This window comes from Microcaecilia unicolor, chromosome 6 (genome assembly GCF_901765095.1).
Source record: "Microcaecilia unicolor chromosome 6, aMicUni1.1, whole genome shotgun sequence".
Taxonomy (NCBI): Eukaryota; Metazoa; Chordata; class Amphibia; order Gymnophiona; family Siphonopidae; genus Microcaecilia; species Microcaecilia unicolor.
The window spans coordinates 178,530,298-178,548,850 of NC_044036.1; the positions used below are offsets into that span (position 1 = coordinate 178,530,298).

The window sequence follows — 18,553 nt, forward strand, 5'->3', positions numbered from 1 at the left end:
TCATAGGGAGGTGTTCATTGCAGCCTGTCCTGGGCTGATCTCTCTGCAGATATGTTTGAACTCATTTATAGACTATAATTGTCTACTGTCCCAGGCATGGAAATTAAGTGACATGTGTCTCCCAAAATACAACCACTCGAGGTGATGAAAAAAAGAGCAGTGAGCTCAGCTTCAACTGATTCTTTCAGACACAGATATTGGACATTGCGATTTCATCACGTAGTGATGTCAGCCACTGAGTGACTCCCATGGAGCCCTTTTGTATAGTCACTGAATATATTTGAATGACTTAGCCCGCAAATTGAGTAGATTGAAGCAGCGTATCCGAGAGAACTGTTTGAAGTTGATTCTTAACTTGTCTTTACCTATTAGAAGTCTGCCTGCTTTAAAAAGAACATGGTATAGTATAAAAACATCCCAAACAAAGGTCATCTTGTTGTTGTTGTTGTTGTTGTTAGGATAACAACCCCCCCCCCCCATGAAAGAGGATTTTTTATTTTTTCTTTCCACAAAATTTTCTTTTAGTAATTTTTCTACTAGTATTTTAATGAGGCATCATTTCAAAATGCTTATGATAAATTGCAGCTTCCCAGGGTGAACTCACTGGTTATAGCAGTGAATAAGCAGACCACCTTGCCAGTGGAAGGGGGCATTGCTTTAAAAGACCTACAGGATTGAAAGCTAGAAGGCTTACTGAAACAAGCCTTTGAAGTGGCCTCTTTGCGCCTTCAAGCAACAGTGTGCAGCTCATTCGTGGCACGAGCATGCCTGAAGTGGCATCAGCAATCTGCAACAAAAGACGCGTGTCTTAATGCCTAGCTGGAAGTGGGGTCCGCCTACTTGGGCAGATGCTACGGCCCACATTATGTCTTTGGGTGGCTTTCATGGCACACCAGCGACTTTAGTTACAGCATTGGGCAGTGGATACAGCATCAGTCACATCTAATTAAACTGCCCTTTTGGGGCAAATTACTATTTGGAGAAGATCTCAGTGATTTGGTGAAAGAACTGGGAGAAACTAAGCCAGAGGATAAGCCGGAAGCCTCTAGTTGTCCGTCTTCAGGAGGCTTTCAATCTTTGTTTCGAGATAGCAGACAACACCGACCTGATGGTCAGACACGCTTTCAGACATGCCAGTCTTCTTTTCATGCAGACCAGGATGTCCTCTGTCAGCTACAGCACCCAGTGCCTCCTGAGCGTCACAATAATATGAGGCTGGTCCACTGATTTCTCCCTCCAGTGGGAGAATATCTTTGGGAGGAGTGGGTTCTGGATCTTCTTACAGAAGATTGCAAGTTGGAGTTCTCCATTCTGGTCACCTCTCTCTCCTTGCAGTCTCTTTGTTGAATGGGAACCAAGGCAGTCGAGATTCAGGCCACAATAGATTCCTTGCTGGCACTCCAGGCCATTGTTCCAGGCCGAACAAGGACATGGAAGATACTCCATCTACTTCATTGTCCAAAAGAAGGAAGACACCTTTCATCTGGTCTTAGATCTCAAAGGTCTAACCCGCTGTCTCAGAGTGTCCCACTTTTGCACGGAAATACAAGAGTAATCATGATCTCGGTTCAAGCAGAAGAATTTCTCACTGCCCTCAATCTCAAGGAGGCATACTCGCATATACCCATATGGCTGCTACATCATAGGTTTCTACATTTGCGGTGTTAGACAGTCGCTTCCAGTTCAGGGCTGTGCTCTTCAGACTTGCCATGGTACCAAGAACATTTACCAAGGTTATGATGATGGTGGTGGCGGCAGCCTTACTTCGGCACCAGGGAATTGAATTTACCTGTATCTTGACAACTGGCTTATTTCATGCATCATCCTATTCAACATGGTGACAATGGACAAAGTTGTTCATCTTCTGCCGTCATTGAGTGATCAATTTCGAGAAGGTCAGACTGACTAGATCGCAGACACTGGAGTATCTGGGTGTTCTATTGACACAGTAAGGGAGAGGGTATTTCTCACTGAATACAAGAGGGCTGGTTCAACAGACTTGTCTTCAGTCAAGCAGTCCCAGACCCTGAGTCTGCCATGTTCAGGTTCTAGGGTCAATGACGGCGATGATGGAAGTGATGCCATGGGCAAGGGCTTGTATGTGGCCATTACAGGAGTCTCTTCTCAGGCACTAGTCTGTGGTGTCAGAAGTATGACCTTCATCTTCCTTAGATACTGGTTACCAGACAGAGTATGTAGTGGTGGTTATCATCCAGGAATTCGACTGTCCAATCTCCCTTTCTGATAAGGCAATGGGAATTGGTGACATTGGACGCCGGCAAGTCAGGTTGGCGAGCTCATTTCATTTGGCACAGGGTGCCTGGACGAAACGGGAATCTCAATGGTTGATAAATAGCTTGGAGCTCAGGGCAGTGCAGAATGCCTTATGTGACTTTATGCTCTTTCTGGCAGGGACTCAAGTCCAAGTTTCTCCGGCAGGGTGATGGCAGTGGCTTATATCAACAAACAAGGCAGAATATGAAGGTGGCCTCATGAGTTATTCAGAGAAAAATCTTCTCTGCTTGTCGGCAGCTCTCATTGCTGAGTCCTGGAATGTGGAGGTGGACTTTTTCAGCAGACACTCATTGGACCAGGGAGAATGGGAGCTATCCAGCCAAGGTTTTCAGCATATAGTGGACCAATGGGGTTCTCCACTTCTGGACTTGATGGCAATGAAAGGAACGCCAAAGTGCCCAAGGTCTTCAGTCTTTGGAAAGAAAAGTTTTTGGAATCTAATGGATTACAGGCCCCGAGGCAACATGGTTTCACTAAAGACAGGTCCTGTCAGACAAATCTGATTTTCTTTGGGTGACCAGAGGGTAGGATTGAGGGAGAGCGCTAGATGTGGTGTATTTAGATTTTGGCAAAGCCTTTGTCATGGTTCCGCATAGACAACTAAGAAATAAACTGAGTGCCCTCAGTATGGGCCCTAAAGTGACTGACTGGGTTAGGAACTGGTTAAGTGGAAGACAGAGGGTAGTGGTAAATGGAGCTCATTCTGAGGAAAAGGATGTTGCCGGTGGAGTGCCACAAGGTTCGATTTTTGGGCCAGTTCTTTTTAACATTTTTGTAAGTGATATTGCTAAAGGGTTGTCTGGTAAGTTTTCTCTCTTTGCAGATGATACCAAAAATATACAACAGGGTAGACGCCCCTGATGGTATGGATAAACATAAGGAAGGACTTGAGTAAGCTAGAGGTATGGTCTGGAATTTTGCAGCTAAGATTTAATATTTAAAAATGCAGGGTCATTTTGGGTTGCAAAAACCAGAGGGAAGGGTACCGTTTAGGGGGTGAAGAACTTTTGTGCATGAAAGAGGAGTGGGACTTGGATGTGATTTTAAGGTGGCCAAATACTTAGAAAAGGTGATGGCGAAAGCTAGAAGGATGCTTGAGTGCATAGGGAGAGGAATGGCCAGTAGGAAAAAGGAGGTGATGATGCTCCTATATAAGACTAAAGACTATTTAGAATATTGTATAATAAATAAAACAAAACAGAGAAAAAAAAAATAAGATGATACCTTGTTTTTATTGGATGAACTTAAATGCATTTTTTTAAAATTTAGCTTTCAAATGTAACCCTTCAGATCAGAAATAAGCAAATGTTGACAAATATCAGAATATGTAAGTGAAAAACAAAAGCATTCCAATGAACCGTCTCGCAGGAAGAGGGTGGAGTGGGTTAGGTTAGAAGCAGGAAGAACTGGGTGGGTGAGAGATGGGGAGAGATTCATGGCTGATTAGAGGGTGACAATGCAGTAGAATTTTATGGTTTATAATGGGCTAGAAAACCCAGAAAGTCCTGTCTGGGGGGTGTCGAAAAACTTCATCATTTTGACTTCTAAGGTCTTACATTCCTGGATTGTCTTAACATTTTTCCTTTTAGTATTCTCTCTGTAAAATCATTAATGCAGTGTTCTGGTTTTGTAAAGTGCTGTCCCACAGAGGTGGCATCCTGGTTGGCATTGTTACGTTGCATATGATGTCTTTGTAGGTGAAACCTCATCTTTAGCATCTGGCTTGTTTCTCCAATATAGCACCCTTTTTCACACATTTTACATTGAATGATATATACTACATTTGAAGATGAGTATGTGAAGGATTCCCTTATGCTGAATGTCTTTCCCATTCACTGTGGGATCCTGTGAAATGTGTCGACACAGTTTGTAACTAGATATGTTGCAGGGATGTGTTCCACTCTCTTCTTTTTGAGCTTCTATCGAGAACTTGCTTTTCACTAATTTTGTGTTTTAAATTGGGTGGCTGTCCGAAGACCAGCACTGGTGGGGCTGGGAATATCACTTTCAGTAGTTCATCCTCCTGGAATAGTGGCTGACGATCCTTTTTTGAATCGTCACCATTTTTCTAGCTCTGGATTGTATGTCACTGCAAGGGGGATTCTGTCTGTGCCTTTTGTTTTCCCTGTACTGCAATAGGTTTTCCCTGGGTATTTTAAGGGAAGAGGCCACATTCATGGAGATTATTTTGAGGTTGTAGCCTTTTTGTTTGAAGGAATCTGTCAGGATTTTGAGGTGTTTACCTCTATCTCTTGGGTCGGAGCAAGTACGATAATATTTTGTGGCTTGGCTGTGTATAATGAACTTTTTTGTGTGTGAAGGGTAGAAGCTGGAGTTGTGGAGGTAGCTGTATCTGTCCGTAGGGTTTTGTATATATATAGCTATTGCTGATGGAAACTGTGGTGTCTAAAAAATTTGGCTCTTTCTGGGGAGTAGTCCATTTTGAATTTGATTGTAGGATGGTATGTATTGAAAGAAGTGTGAAATTGTTTGAGAGTCTTTTCTCCCGCACTCCAAATCATAAAAATGTCATCAATATACCAGTAGTATTTTAGGGGTTTAGTCTGATATGTATTGTGTACAATTCTGGAGAATGTACTTTAAAAAAAGATATAACCAGGATGGAGTCAGTCCAGATGGCGGCTACTAAAATGATCAGTGGTCTTCATCATAAAGCATATGGGGACAGACTTAAAAATATCAATATGTATATTTTGTAAGAAAGGTGGGAGAGGGGAGATATGATAGAGAGGAAAGGCTAAAGCGGCTAGGGCTCTTCAGCTTGGAGAAAAGGCGGCTGAGGGGAGATATGAGAGAGGTCTATAAAATAATGAGTGGAGCTGAACGGGTAGATGTGAAGCATCTGTTTACGCTTTCTAAAAATACTAGGACTAGGGGGCATGCGATGAAGCTACAATGTAGTAAATTTTAAAACGAATCGGAGAAAATTTTTCTTCACTCAGTGTGTAATTAAACTCTGCAATTCGTTGCCAGAGAATGTGGTAAAGGCGGTTAGCTTAGCGGAGTTTAAAAAAGGTTTGGACAGCTTCCTAAAGGAAAAGTCCATAGACCATTATTAAATGGACTTGGGGAAAATCCATTATTTCTGGGGTAAGCTGTATAAAATGTTTTGTACTTTTTTGGGATCTTGCCAGGTATTTGTGACCTGGATTGGCCACTGTTGGAAACAGGATGCTGGGCTTGATAGACCTTTGGTCTTTCCCAGTTTGGCAATACTTATGTAAATACCTATGTGGCATAAATGCAGAGGAGGTGAGTCTTTCAATTGAAAGGAAGCTCTGGAATGAGGGGGCATAGGATGAAGGTGAAAAGGGATAGACTGGAGTAATTTAAGGAAATACTTCACAGAAAGGGTTGTGAATTTGTGGAACAGCCTCCCGGTGGAATTGGTGGAGACACAAACGGTATCTGTATTCAAGAGAGCTTGGAAGTATATAAGATCTGTAAGGGAGTTATAGGGAGAGAAGATAGGCTGGATAGGCCATATGGTCTTTATTTGCGTACATTTTTCTGTGTTTCTATGAAAACTGAAGGGGTGGGGGTGGAATAAAATGTGCAAAAAGTGTTTCCTGCAGAAGGTTCTCTGTCAGTGATCAGAGTGGCGAAACAACATAAACCCAGCTAGGAATGAGGAAGTGTAGAAAGAGCCTGAATATGTTTCCCTGCTAGTCACGGTTATGCAATAAACTGTAGCGATGGTGTCTGAGCTCAGTTCAGTTGAAAATCTGTTTGTTTTAATTGCATTATATTGCACCGCCTATGAAACAAGAGATACGGGTAGGAGCGTTCTTAGCATGATGACTTCAAGATTTTGTCACTCATGAACTTCTAGGCTAGAAAATATGTAATATAGAATGACTTCTCATTCTCTGCTTTTGATATTCATATCACAAGAGCCCCCTGTGTTTTCCCCTGTTGTCTGTTTTAGTTCTAGTGCATTTCATTGTAACAGTACAGATATGAGGTTTCTATAAAAGCAATTTGCAGATCTTGACCAGTCGGAGCATGGCAAAGTCTTAACAGCTTTTATAACCAGAGTTATTCCTCGGGTGCAGTATTGCCCTCAGAGCTGGTACAAGTGTGGAGACTAGAGATGCAGGCTCTCACTATACATGGTGTGGGTGGGGGGACGATGGCACCTAAAGGGCTAATAAGAGGTCACAAGATACTGACTTCATCATCAAACGTCTCCATTTTTAAATGCTGTCCTAAACAATTTTTGAGGCGTTTTTTCCCCATTTTTTATTGATGGCAATCGCAATGAAAGAAATGAATACAAACAACAAAACAAGTAAGCAGAGCATTGTGAACAGTAGAAACTAATGCAACAAACAATCTAAGCCATCAACTACATTTTTAATGAAGTCCCAACCATACCCCCATCTCCACTACCCCACTACACACAGTATAATTTAGCCTAAACTAAGTGCTAGTAACGTCTCCCCTCCCAAAAAAAAAAAAAAGACACAAAAAAAACCTCGATGTCTCTTTGGGTTCTGGTAGCACCTTGACTCGTTAATCTCTGAGTATCTCCCCGCCGCCCCCCACCCCAGTAGAAGCTGACAAGGCAAAGTGAAATAAATTAGCAGGAGTTGTGGTGCCAAATATGTCTGTTAAAGGTAATAAGGCTGTGCCCCCGAGGGCTTAAGATTTGCTGATATGGGTTCCAAATCAGCGAAAAGGTCTTCCTACGTTTGGGGGACCCTCTAGCTTCCATAGCCTCCCAAGTGGCCAAAAGGTGCACCTGATTCCTCCAGTGCCAAAATGCCGGAGGGTCTGGTGATGTCCAATATTGTAGAATAGCTTTCCGGGCCAACAGGTTCTACTTACGACATAAGAGGATAGCATGTTTTGGCAAGGGATAATGGGCTTTAGGAGTATCAAGTAAAAATTGTTCCATGAGGGGTTTGTGATGATTGAAGGCCCTCAGTATAACATCTTTGTCTGATAAGCTCCTTAAAGATCAGGCTACCTATAGGCAGCGCTGAGATTGAAAATCCAACTGCAAGTAAATGCTTACAGATGTTGATCTGAAGTAAAGCGCATGTACCTTTAGGTCTACAGGCTGGGCCCAACCTGTACTGCACACCAGCTCTTGTGTAAGCTGCTTGAACTGCAAAGCTACATTTGTACATACTGAGGAAACACCAGGAAACTAGTTGGGGAAAATCCCAGTGTAGTGAGTGGAGGAAGGGCTCTAGGCAGCAAGAGTACATTTCTGTCAGTGTGTAGTTGTGTACTATCAGGAAATGTTAGTGGGAAGAGGGAGGGTGGCTGCACCTGACTTTCCCCTGCACAAATTCAGATACACAATATCATTCTGCTCACCTTTATTCACGTTTGTTCACACTTCAAGGAAATGCAAAATGGTGAGGCAAGATTTCCTTTGACCATGTTGGCTGTGGGACTCATTTTCAAAAGAGAAAAAGTCTAAAAAGTGGCATAAAGCAGCATTTGGACATTCGTTTCTCACAAAAACGTCCTATTTAATATTTTCAAAACCTATTTTTCAGATGTTTTTTCTATGCTGTTCTTCTGCAGTGCGTTCAGATCTCAAGAGGGCAGGATGTGGATGTTCCTAAGACTTGGATGTTTTTCAGCCATAGTGGAACAAAACCAAAACGTCTAGGGCTGAAACTTCAACATTTTAGTCTAGATCTAGTTTTGTAATGATTAAGGTACAAAAGGTTCTCTAAATGACCAAATGACCACTGGAGGTAATCAGGGGTGACCTCCCCCCCCCCCCCCTAAAAAAATGTGAATAAAAGTATGACTTACCAGCCTCAAGGACAGCTTCATATATTAAAGTTGGGTCTATTAGAGCAGCACGCAGGTCCTGGAATAGTGTAGTGGACGGTGCAGTGCACTATGGAGTGGGGGGCTCTGGTCCCTATCTCCCTCTACCTGTCACTGTTGTGGTGGAAACTGTGACCCTTTCACCCATAGGGGCTATTGTAGTGGTGGATAGTGGGGTTTGGAGGTCTCAGAGGATGATAAGGGAGTAAAGGTGAGATGTGTACCTGGGAGCATTTTTATAAAGTGCACAAAAGTGCTCTCAAGGGTGCACCATTGCTCTCCTGGGATGTCTGGGGGACCAGTGTACTAAAAATGCTGGCTCCCCCTACATCTCATTGGCATGAATCTCTGTTTTTGCATTTTTTTTTTTTTTTTTGAAAATGGACCAAAAAAACAAAAGTCCAAAGCACTAAACCTTGTTAGACACAGTATTTTTGGAAAAAAAACCCCAGACATTTTTCATTTTCGAAAATGACCTCCTTTCCTATTTGGATTTTGGATGTTTTGTGCAAAGCATCCAAAGTTGGACTTAGATATCATATCGAAAATGCCCCTCTGTGTCTCATTAATCCATGCTTATTTGCGTGCTCTGTAATTTTGTTCCTTATAATAGTCTCTACCATTTTGTCTAAAATGAGGGCAGTCGTGGCAGGGGCGTAGCCAGACACCCAATTTTGGGTGGGCTTGGGCCCAAGATAAGTGGGCAGAACTCCACCCTGTCCAACGAGTGATTTGATCTCTCCCTCTCTCGCCTGCATGCGATATGGTCTCTCAAACATCCCCCCTTCCCTGCATACCTTTTAAATAGCAGATTTTCATTGGCAGCAAACAGCAACTAATACGCACTGCTCATGTTGGCTCCACAGCCTTTTCTCTGATGCAACTTCCTGTTTCCACATAGGCAGGAATACATCAAAGGGGGGAGGCTGTGGGGCTGGTGTGAACATTATGTGTCAGTCGCTGCAGGCCAAGATCTTCTATTTACAAGTTATTCAGGAGGGACAGTTGTTGGGCGTTTTCGGCTGGTGGGGCTTGGGGATCTCTGCTATTGGGGATCTCTGCTATTGGGTGGGCCTGGGCCCACCCTTGGCTATGCTACTGAGTCATGGGAGGAGAGGATTTTTTTCATCACTAACCCCTTGAGTTTCTAAACTTAGGCAAATTATAGGCTTAAATTTTGGGAGTTACATTTTCGGATCCGAAGTTTAGAATTTTCAGCTGAAACCTTAAAGGTCTCTTTAGTAGCCTGTGTTAAAATGGCAGTCCATGCAAAATTTCCCATGGGGTTCACTTGACTTGTGGTAAGTGCTGGGGAGAGGAGATTGGGGATTGAAGTTATGAAAAGAGGATTAGGGGTGGTGGGAGGGTTGTGTGTGTGTGTTTTTTAAACAAGCCACTGGCCTATCTAAGTTGCTTCTTTTGATGGTGGTGGTACAGTATTTTCTGTAAATAGCACAGCTTGTAAGGTTTAAATCAAGTTGCATAATTATCTTGCATAGTAAGCTGTTTTGCATTAATTTGTATGCTTTGCAACTCAGTATTTAAGATGTTTTGAAGTACAAAATGCCATGTTAAGCTGTATTATTGGTAAATAATACAGTGTGATGGCTAGATCTGTTGCTTTCTAAATTCAACTCCGAATGTATCAAAATTTAGGAACCTAAACTTTTAATCCTCAGCATTTTAAGAAAATTGACCCCCAAAAGTGAAGAGAAGAGGGAACAAATGAGGAAGAATAGGTTGAGAGCATGAGAGAGGTTCATTTGTGATTTAACCAGTGGTGGGAGAAAGTGGACGGAGATGTGGCATGACCTGCTCCTGAGTAGAGTGTAGGGACCACAGACCAGTTTGCTGCAGCTCTGACGACTGAGAGCTTGTAACTTTCTGGCCTTGAGCTCTCAGCTTGTCCTTTGAGCCTAGCCAAGAGTCAGGCAGGCAGCTTGGCAAAGAGCAAGGGCTGACGAGAATGCTTGCATTATCTTCCAACTTGTCCTTCTCATATCTCATGTCGGGGGAGTTAAGAGAAGCAGGGAAAGATGGCCATGTACTGTAGAGAGATATTCTAAAACCTTCGTTTACAGCTGATCAAAAAGGTCATATGAGTTAAAAGTGCTCCCTTATGATTATATCAGAGTCTAACATTTCTCTTAACCCCTATTGGTCTGCACATTAGGATTACCACTACCCTTCTCTGTTAGATTTTCCACCTCCTGGTTCCTGGCAGGATGCTTTGTTTTCGGAGCAAACCTGAAACTGAGCACAGCAACACAGAGGAAGTTCCAGCCTATAAATAAAGGCACAGTTCCCTTGTAGGGTGGCTGGTAGTGCTACAGCAGCAGTTAGGCATTTCATCCAAGCTAATTTTTGAATGTGTCGAGATGCTGCTTTAAGACCATAGCAGCTGTTCGGTGCCCTTTCAGGACAGCCTCAAACATCTGGAGCCAAGTGCTTGGAAGATGCTCTGAATTGGGCTGGGTGGGAGGTGGTGGGGAGGGTGGTGTGACAATGCAGAAGTGAAGCAAGTGGGTGGCTGCAAGTAGGTTTTGCTTTGTCTAGTCATAAATCAGCAGGGGTTTTTGTTTTTTTTTGCTCGATTTTATTAAAAATGTGATTTCCCCTCTTATATCTTTAGGAAAGAGGAAATTTATTTTACAGCTCTGTTTCTAGCATTCAGTGTTTGTCTTGCATCTGAAAAATGCGGATTAACACCCTGTGGGTGTATGTGATTCAAACACTGGAGGAACACTGCCATCATCAGTTCTTTCACAACACCCCCCCTCCCCCCCCCCCCCCCCCAAAAAAAAAAAAAAAAAAAAAAATCCTTCCTCTCTCCTTATGACCCCGCACAGATGTTTGCTTTCCCATTCCAGGTACAGCTACTGTAATGGCTTGCTCCAAGTGGCTTTCTTTAATTTTGAGCTACATGGAGCCATGAGCTGTAGCAGCTGTACAAATCACAGTGCAAGCAGCAAGAACAGAGAACAGAAAATAAGCAAGAGGGTTATGATAGTCGTGAAGCTTAGCTTGGGGTGAAGGCTCACTTTTCTAGCACTTGCATGCACAAGACACACCTAGTTATAGAATTGTTCTTCACACCTCTATTCAGCAGAGCTTTCTCTTCAGATAGTGGCACTGAATATGCATATTTAAAAACAACAAAAAAAAAATGCCACAGCTTGACCCAAGAAATTTGAAGGTATCTCTGTGAAATTCTTTATCTGAAAAACCACATTGTGTTTCTCTGTCCCCAGGCAAAGCGTTTGGTTGTGTTGGGGGCTACATCGCCAGCACCAGCTCTTTGATCGACACCGTTCGTTCCTATGCTGCCGGCTTTATTTTCACCACTTCCCTACCCCCTATGCTTTTAAATGGCGCACTGGAATCTGTCCGGATCCTGAAGAGCGGGGAAGGGCAGACTCTGCGACGTCGGCACCAGCGCAACGTCAAACTTCTCAGACAGATGCTGATGGATGCCGGGCTTCCTGTAGTGCACTGCCCCAGCCATATCATCCCAATCAGGGTAAGACACACACACACGCTTTAACTAGAGTTTTATCAGTCAGTTTGTAAATGCACATTAACGGCTGAACAGGCACAAATTTGATGTTCTGTTGGATGGGAAGCCTGGTCCAGATGGAAACTTGAATTGGTTGGGTCTGGGAAACATGACGTTTCAATTTTTGTTCCAGATAAGGACTGTTAATCAGAGACGGGGGCAGTGGGGTGTGGCAAAATGAAAATTGCTGCACATCCATTTTGGGTCTGAGACCGTTCTGCTAGCCATTGACCTAGCAGTAAGGTCTCTTTCGCGGTAACCGGGCAGTAATGGTCTACGTACATAGAATGACTATTACCACCTGTGCGCCAGATAATAAAAATAATTTCCATCGCGCCTAGCAGACGCGCGTCAAAAATGAAATTACCGCGAGGGCCACACGGTAGCCGGGCAGTAACTCAAAATTGACGCGCGTTGGACGCACGTAGGTGTCTACACAGCTTAGTAAAAGGGCCCCTAGGAGATCTGCCAGTTTCTAATGATTGGAAACACAATATTGAAGCAGCACCTCCCACTGGCAGCAGTGCAGGTGGAGGAGTCCTGCTCAGCTTAAAGGTAACAGTGCTGGGTATGCCAATGTGTTCAGTTAAACCTTTTTGTTTGTTTGTAAAGTGGCAAAATGACCAAAGGAATACAATTCAGGCCTTAGGAAACTGCAGCCCTCAAGTGCCACAACCCAGCTGGGTTTTCAGCATCTCCACACTGAGTATGTATGAAGTGCATTTGCCTGTAATAGAGGCAGCACATATAAAGGCAATTCATGCATATTAAAGGTGGTTATCTTGAAAATCTAACCAGCTTCCAGTATTCAACAGCTGGAGTTCTTCCCCCTATTTTATTTATTTATTTCTTACATTTCTATCCCACATTTTCCCACCTATTTGCAGGCTCAATGTGGCTTACATAGTACCATAAAGGCGTTTGCCAATTCCAGTATGAACAAATACAGTAATGTTGTGGTAGAATAAGGTTCGTATGTACAGACACATTAGGGAATTGTAGAGAGGAAGAGAATCGTATCTCGCTGGTTTTCTGTAAGACGTGAAAGCAGTGAACTCCCTGTGCAGCTGGACTTTGTTCGCCGCAACCCGCAGGTGTGCTAAGGTCCGATAAGCTGTTCATCTGTTCTATATTTCCCTTTGTGCAGGTGGCGGATGCTGAAAAGAACACAAAAGTGTGTGACGAGTTAATGAGTAAACACAGTATTTACGTGCAAGCCATCAACTACCCCACAGTGCCCCGGGGAGAAGAGCTCCTGCGCATTGCCCCCACGCCACACCATACGCCACAGATGATGAGTTATTTCCTCGGTAGGACTACCTGAGAATTCTTAAACAGATTACGGCATTCTGCGTGTGCTCAGTTTTCAAGACTGAAAAACACCCTGGTGGTTGCTGAGTTTTTCCACTAGTAACATTTTGGGTTCTATGTTTGACTAATGTTGACCAGGTTGATTGAAGTTCTTCTACACCTAAAACAGTCCTTGGGGCATACCCATCCAGTTAGGTTTCCAGGATATCGCAAAAACTGACAAACAGCCAATCACAATCCCAAAGGGTTGTATAGAGTGAACATACAACAATAACGAAAAAATGGGAATTACCCTCAGAAACCAAGGAATATGGGGTTACCAAGCCAGCTAAGAGAAAGCTAAGTTTATTCATGCTATGCTGTAGCTTGGGAATATTTGTATACTCAGTAATGTTTTGAAATTTATGTTCAAATAAGAGCAGTTTCGATTGAAAGTAAGTGGGAAAGTTTTACCCTATGAAAGAGTAGATTGTAAGCTCTTTGAGCAGGGACTGTCTTTCTTCTATGTTTATGCAGCGCTGCGTACGCTTTGTAGCGCTATAGAAATGCTAAATAGTAGTAGACTAGACCACTAGACCACACAAAAATCTTATATCAGTGTCTTGTTGGTCAGACCTTGGTGGAAGCCTTAGTTTCTGAGGGTAATTCCCATTTTTTCATTATTGTTGAATGTTCACTCTATACAACCCTTTGGGATTGTGATTGGCTGTTTGTCAGTTTTTGCTGTATTAGATTACGGAAGTAGGATTAACAGCCCATACTGTCTATTTGAATATTAGTCTGTTTCCAGGATATCCTCAATGAATACGGAAGAAATTTGCATACCAAGTAAGCAACTCTATCTTGTTCATATTCATTGTGGATATCTTGGAAACCTGACTGGATAGGAGTGCTCTGAGCACTGACCTAGAATACACTGAAGAAATGAGTTTCTAGCAGGGTCTCTGAACCCAGTCTCTTCGGGGAACCCCAAGGTAGTCTGGCTTTCCAGATATCCATGATGCATGAGATCTTGAAAACCAGGCTATGTATGAGATGTTTTCATGTACTTGCCTCCATTGTATGCAGATGTATCTCAAGCATGTTCATTGCGGATATCTTGAAATAAAAACAGACTGGCTTGGGTTCCCTGAGGACTGGACTGAAAAACCCTGAAACAGTAAGACCCATTATTGTGGTAATGTATTTCAGTTTTAAAAGCAGAGGGGAGTAAGGTGAGAAGGTTACTGAAAGTCGTTACCACATGTTGAAAGCGACATAAGCTGTTTTTTTTCCAAGAATGGGGTTGTTTTTTATGGTATATTTGATTTGCACAAGTGCACAGGGACCTTTTTTCGATCACCTGGTATAGTTCAAGACAATTTTAAACCTATTTTGGGTTACCCTTTGGATGAACTTTGTACTTCAGAGTATTTCTGGCACTAAAATGAGTTAGCTTCCAAGACAGACCAGAAGACTATCCCTTAACAAATGTTGATAATTTATACCGTACAGATCTTTAATAGTACTAGATAAAAAGGGTGGAATCGATTATGCCATGATATTTACTTTCATTGTGAAACCTATCACCTGAGTGAGAGCCTCACAGGGCCCATGATATTTGCTAAAAGTAGAAAAAGTTGACACAACTCTTCTGAGTAGCAGTTCAGCTGGGCTGAGTGGAATGAGTAAATATTGGCTGTTTGAATTGTAAGTATTTGGGTTAAGTTCACACCTTTTCATCAGTAACTCAAGGGGTGTTACATTCAGGTTCAGTAGGTATTTCCTTGTCCCTACAGGACTTATCCTAAGGGGTAATTTTATGACAGGTCAATTATTAAAAAGACTAAAAAAAAAAACAACTTATTTTATAAAGACTAATAGTAATCAGAAAAGATCTCAGAACATACAGCTATTATGCAAAAATCGAAAGTCCCTGGTACTTCTTAAATATTGGACCATGATATAAGAAGCAATATCAGCCTTCAAAGCCATTTTGAAATGTAGCAGTTATTGAGTAAAAAAAAATTTTGAACTGGACGTATGATTAATGCGTCATTCACCCTGAAGCAGAGCTGTGGATTTGCTGGAAACACGATCACATTGGTGATCTGACCTCTGCTTGTTTAACTGGTGGATAATATTGTATACTTAGGACAGCTCTAATGAACGGACAGCGTTTGCTGAAACTCAGTTAAATGGGTTTTTGTGAGCTAAGATGAGTGGTTTTGGGAAAGATTTCAATTGAGTGGGCAAGATATATATGAATAAATTCTTGTTGCATTTACCTTTTCGAAGCACTTCAGGAAGATTTATAAGCTGAAAGAGCTTCCTTTATAAGGCTTTAAAAGCTGGTATTGCATCTTGTACGATAGTAACACAGCAAATAATGGCAGGTATCTATCCAGTCTGCCCAATAAGATAATCCTAGCATACAATGCAATGTAACATATATATATTCTTGATCTGTCCCTGCTAGTTTCAAGGCACAAACTGTAGAAGTCTGCCTGGCACTGGACATACTCCCTAACATCTAGTGCAATAAATACAGTAAGAAGGATTTATGAATACGTGAGAGACTTTTGGCTTTGTAAAGTCTCGCTCGCTGTTTCCTCTACAAACATAACGGGGGGGGGGGGGGGGGGGATGGGCCTGGGTCCGCCTGTCTGAAGTGCGCTGCACCCACTAAAACTGCTCCAGGTACCTGCATACTGCTGTGATGGAGCTGAGTATGACATCTGAGGCTGGCAGATGTTTTTTGAGGGTGGGAGGAGGTCAGTGACCACTGGGGGAGTAAGGGGAGGTCATCCCTGATTCTCTCCGGTGGTCAGCTGGTCATTTCGGCCACCTTTTTGTGCCTTGGTCGTAAGAAAAACACAACCAGGTAAAGTCATCCAAGTTCTCGTCAGGGACGCCCTTTTTTTTTTCGATTAGGGGTCAAGGACGTACATGTGTTAGGCACTCCCAAGTCCCTCCTTCGCTACACCTCCGATACGCCCCCTTAAACTTTGGTCATCCCTGCGACGGAAAGCAGTTGGGGAATTCCAAAATCGGCTTTCGATTATACCGATTTGGACGACCCTGGGAGAAGGATGCCCAGCTTCCGATTTGTGTCGAAAGATGGGCATCCTTCTCTTTCGAAAATGAGCCTGATTGTAACCTATGGAACTTTATAAGTCTAAGTGCTATGAAAATACGCGTCTCTTTAATTCTAAGGAGTCCTAAGGCACTGAAAGGTGGCCTGCACTGGTGTAGATGCATGTGTTGGACACACGGAAGTCCATTTTGTAGCGCACCTGCAATAAAGGCCTTTTTTTTTTTTTTTTTTTTTGCCGAAAATGGACATGCGTCAAAATAAAAATTGGTGCATGTTCATTTTGGGCATTGACTTAGCAGTAAGGTCTCACGTGTTAATTGGGCAGTGATCGTCAGCGTACATACAGTGGTGGAAATAAGTATTTGATCCCTTGCTGATTTTGTAAGTTTGCCCACTGACAAAGACATGAGCAGCCCATAATTGAAGGGTAGGTTATTGGTAACAGTGAGAGATAGCACATCACAAATTAAATCCGGAAAATCACATTGTGGAAAGTATATGAATTTATTTGCATTCTGCAGAGGGAAATAAGTATTTAATCCCTCTGGCAAACAAGACCTAATACTTGGTGGCAAAACCCTTGTTGGCAAGCACAGCGGTCAGACGTCTTCTGTAGTTGATGATGAGGTTTGCACACATGTCAGGAGAAATTTTGGTCCACTCCTCTTTGCAGATCATCTCTAAATCATTAAGAGTTCTGGGCTGTCGCTTGGCAACTCGCAGCTTCAGCTCCCTCCATAAGTTTTCAATGGGATTAAGGTCTGGTGACTGGCTAGGCCACTCCATGACCCTAATGTGCTTCTTCCTGAGCCACTCCTTTGTTGCCTTGGCTGTATGTTTTGGGTCATTGTCGTGCTGGAAGACCCAGCCACGACCCATTTTTAAGTCCCTGGCGGAGGGAAGGAGGTTGTCACTCAGAATTGTACGGTACATGGCCCCATCCATTCTCCCATTGATGCGGTGAAGTAGTCCTGTGCCCTTAGCAGAGAAACACCCCCAAAACATAACATTTCCACCTCCATGCTTGACAGTGGGGACGGTGTTCTTTGGGTCATAGGCAGCATTTCTCTTCCTCCAAACACGGCGAGTTGAGTTCATGCCAAAGAGCTCAATTTTTGTCTCATCTGACCACAGCACCTTCTCCCAATCACTCTCGGCATCATCCAGGTGTTCACTGGCAAACTTCAGACGGGCCGTCACATGTGCCTTCCGGAGCAGGGGGACCTTGCGGGCACTGCAGGATTGCAATCCGTTATGTCGTAATGTGTTACCAATGGTTTTCGTGGTGACAGTGGTCCCAGCTGCCTTGAGATCATTGACAAGTTCCCCCCTTGTAGTTGTAGGCTGATTTCTAACCTTCCTCATGATCAAGGATACCCCACGAGGTGAGATTTTGCGTGGAGCCCCAGATCTTTGTCGATTGACAGTCATTTTGTACTTCTTCCATTTTCTTACTATGGCACCAACAGTTGTCTCCTTCTCGCCCAGCGTCTTACTGATGGTTTTGTAGCCCATTCCAGCCTTGTGCAGGTGTATGATCTTGTCCATGACATCCTTAGACAGCTCCTTGCTCTTGGCCATTTTGTAGAGGTTAGAGTCTGACTGATTCACTGAGTCTGTGGACAGGTGTCTTTCATACAGGTGACCATTGCCGACAGCTGTCTGTCATGCAGGTAACGAGTTGATTTGGAGCATCTACCTGGTCTGTAGGGGCCAGATCTCTTACTGGTTGGTGGGGGATCAAATACTTATTTCCCTCTGCAGAATGCAAATAAATTCATATACTTTCCACAATGTGATTTTCCGGATTTAATTTGTGATGTGCTATCTCTCACTGTTACCAATAACCTACCCTTCAATTATGGGCTGCTCATGTCTTTGTCAGTGGGCAAACTTACAAAATCAGCAAGGGATCAAATACTTATTTCCACCACTGTATATTGCCAATTACTGCCCAGTTAGCACCACACGGTAGAAAAAAAATATATATATTTTTTTTCTGCCACGCGTATTGGATGCGTGTAAAAAAAAAAAAAATGGAATTACCACCTGGGGCTGACGGTAGTTCCAACTTGGCACACGTAGGTGCCGACGCACCTTAGTAAAAGGGCCCCTAATTGTTTTGAAAATACACCTCATAGTAACCTATGGAACTTTGTAAGTCTGGGGCTCATTTTCAAAGCACTCAATGTTGCATTATTTGATATTGTCACAGTAACTTACTATTTACTCTTTTTAATAAAAGTAATGTTCAGTGTAATATATTACTCTGGCATTGAATATCTGGGTATGTCCAACCCCTGGTAGCTGTCCTGTTACTGGCTGATATTCAGCCTTTTTCCTGTCCTAACTTTATCCAGACACTTGATCTGGTCAGCAGACTGAAGATCATCGTTAACTGAGTAAAACCCGGCACCTTTGTGACTTTGCGACAGACCACCCTTGCATTCTGTATAGGTTGCCCAAATTTGGACATGGATCTCAGATCCGTGCATAAA

At 43.0% G+C, this 18,553-nt stretch overlaps 1 protein-coding gene across 1 annotated transcript in view; it reads left to right on the top strand.

The window, feature by feature from the left end:
• The window catches only part of ALAS1 (5'-aminolevulinate synthase 1), a 65,053-nt gene that overhangs the window by 38,236 nt on the left and 8,264 nt on the right, over window positions 1-18,553 (top strand). Inside the window, exons 8-9 of the mRNA XM_030208152.1 lie at window positions 11,364-11,632; window positions 12,816-12,978. Of these exons, the coding sequence (XP_030064012.1) occupies window positions 11,364-11,632; window positions 12,816-12,978 (432 nt within the window). The remainder of the gene's footprint in view (window positions 1-11,363; window positions 11,633-12,815; window positions 12,979-18,553) is intronic.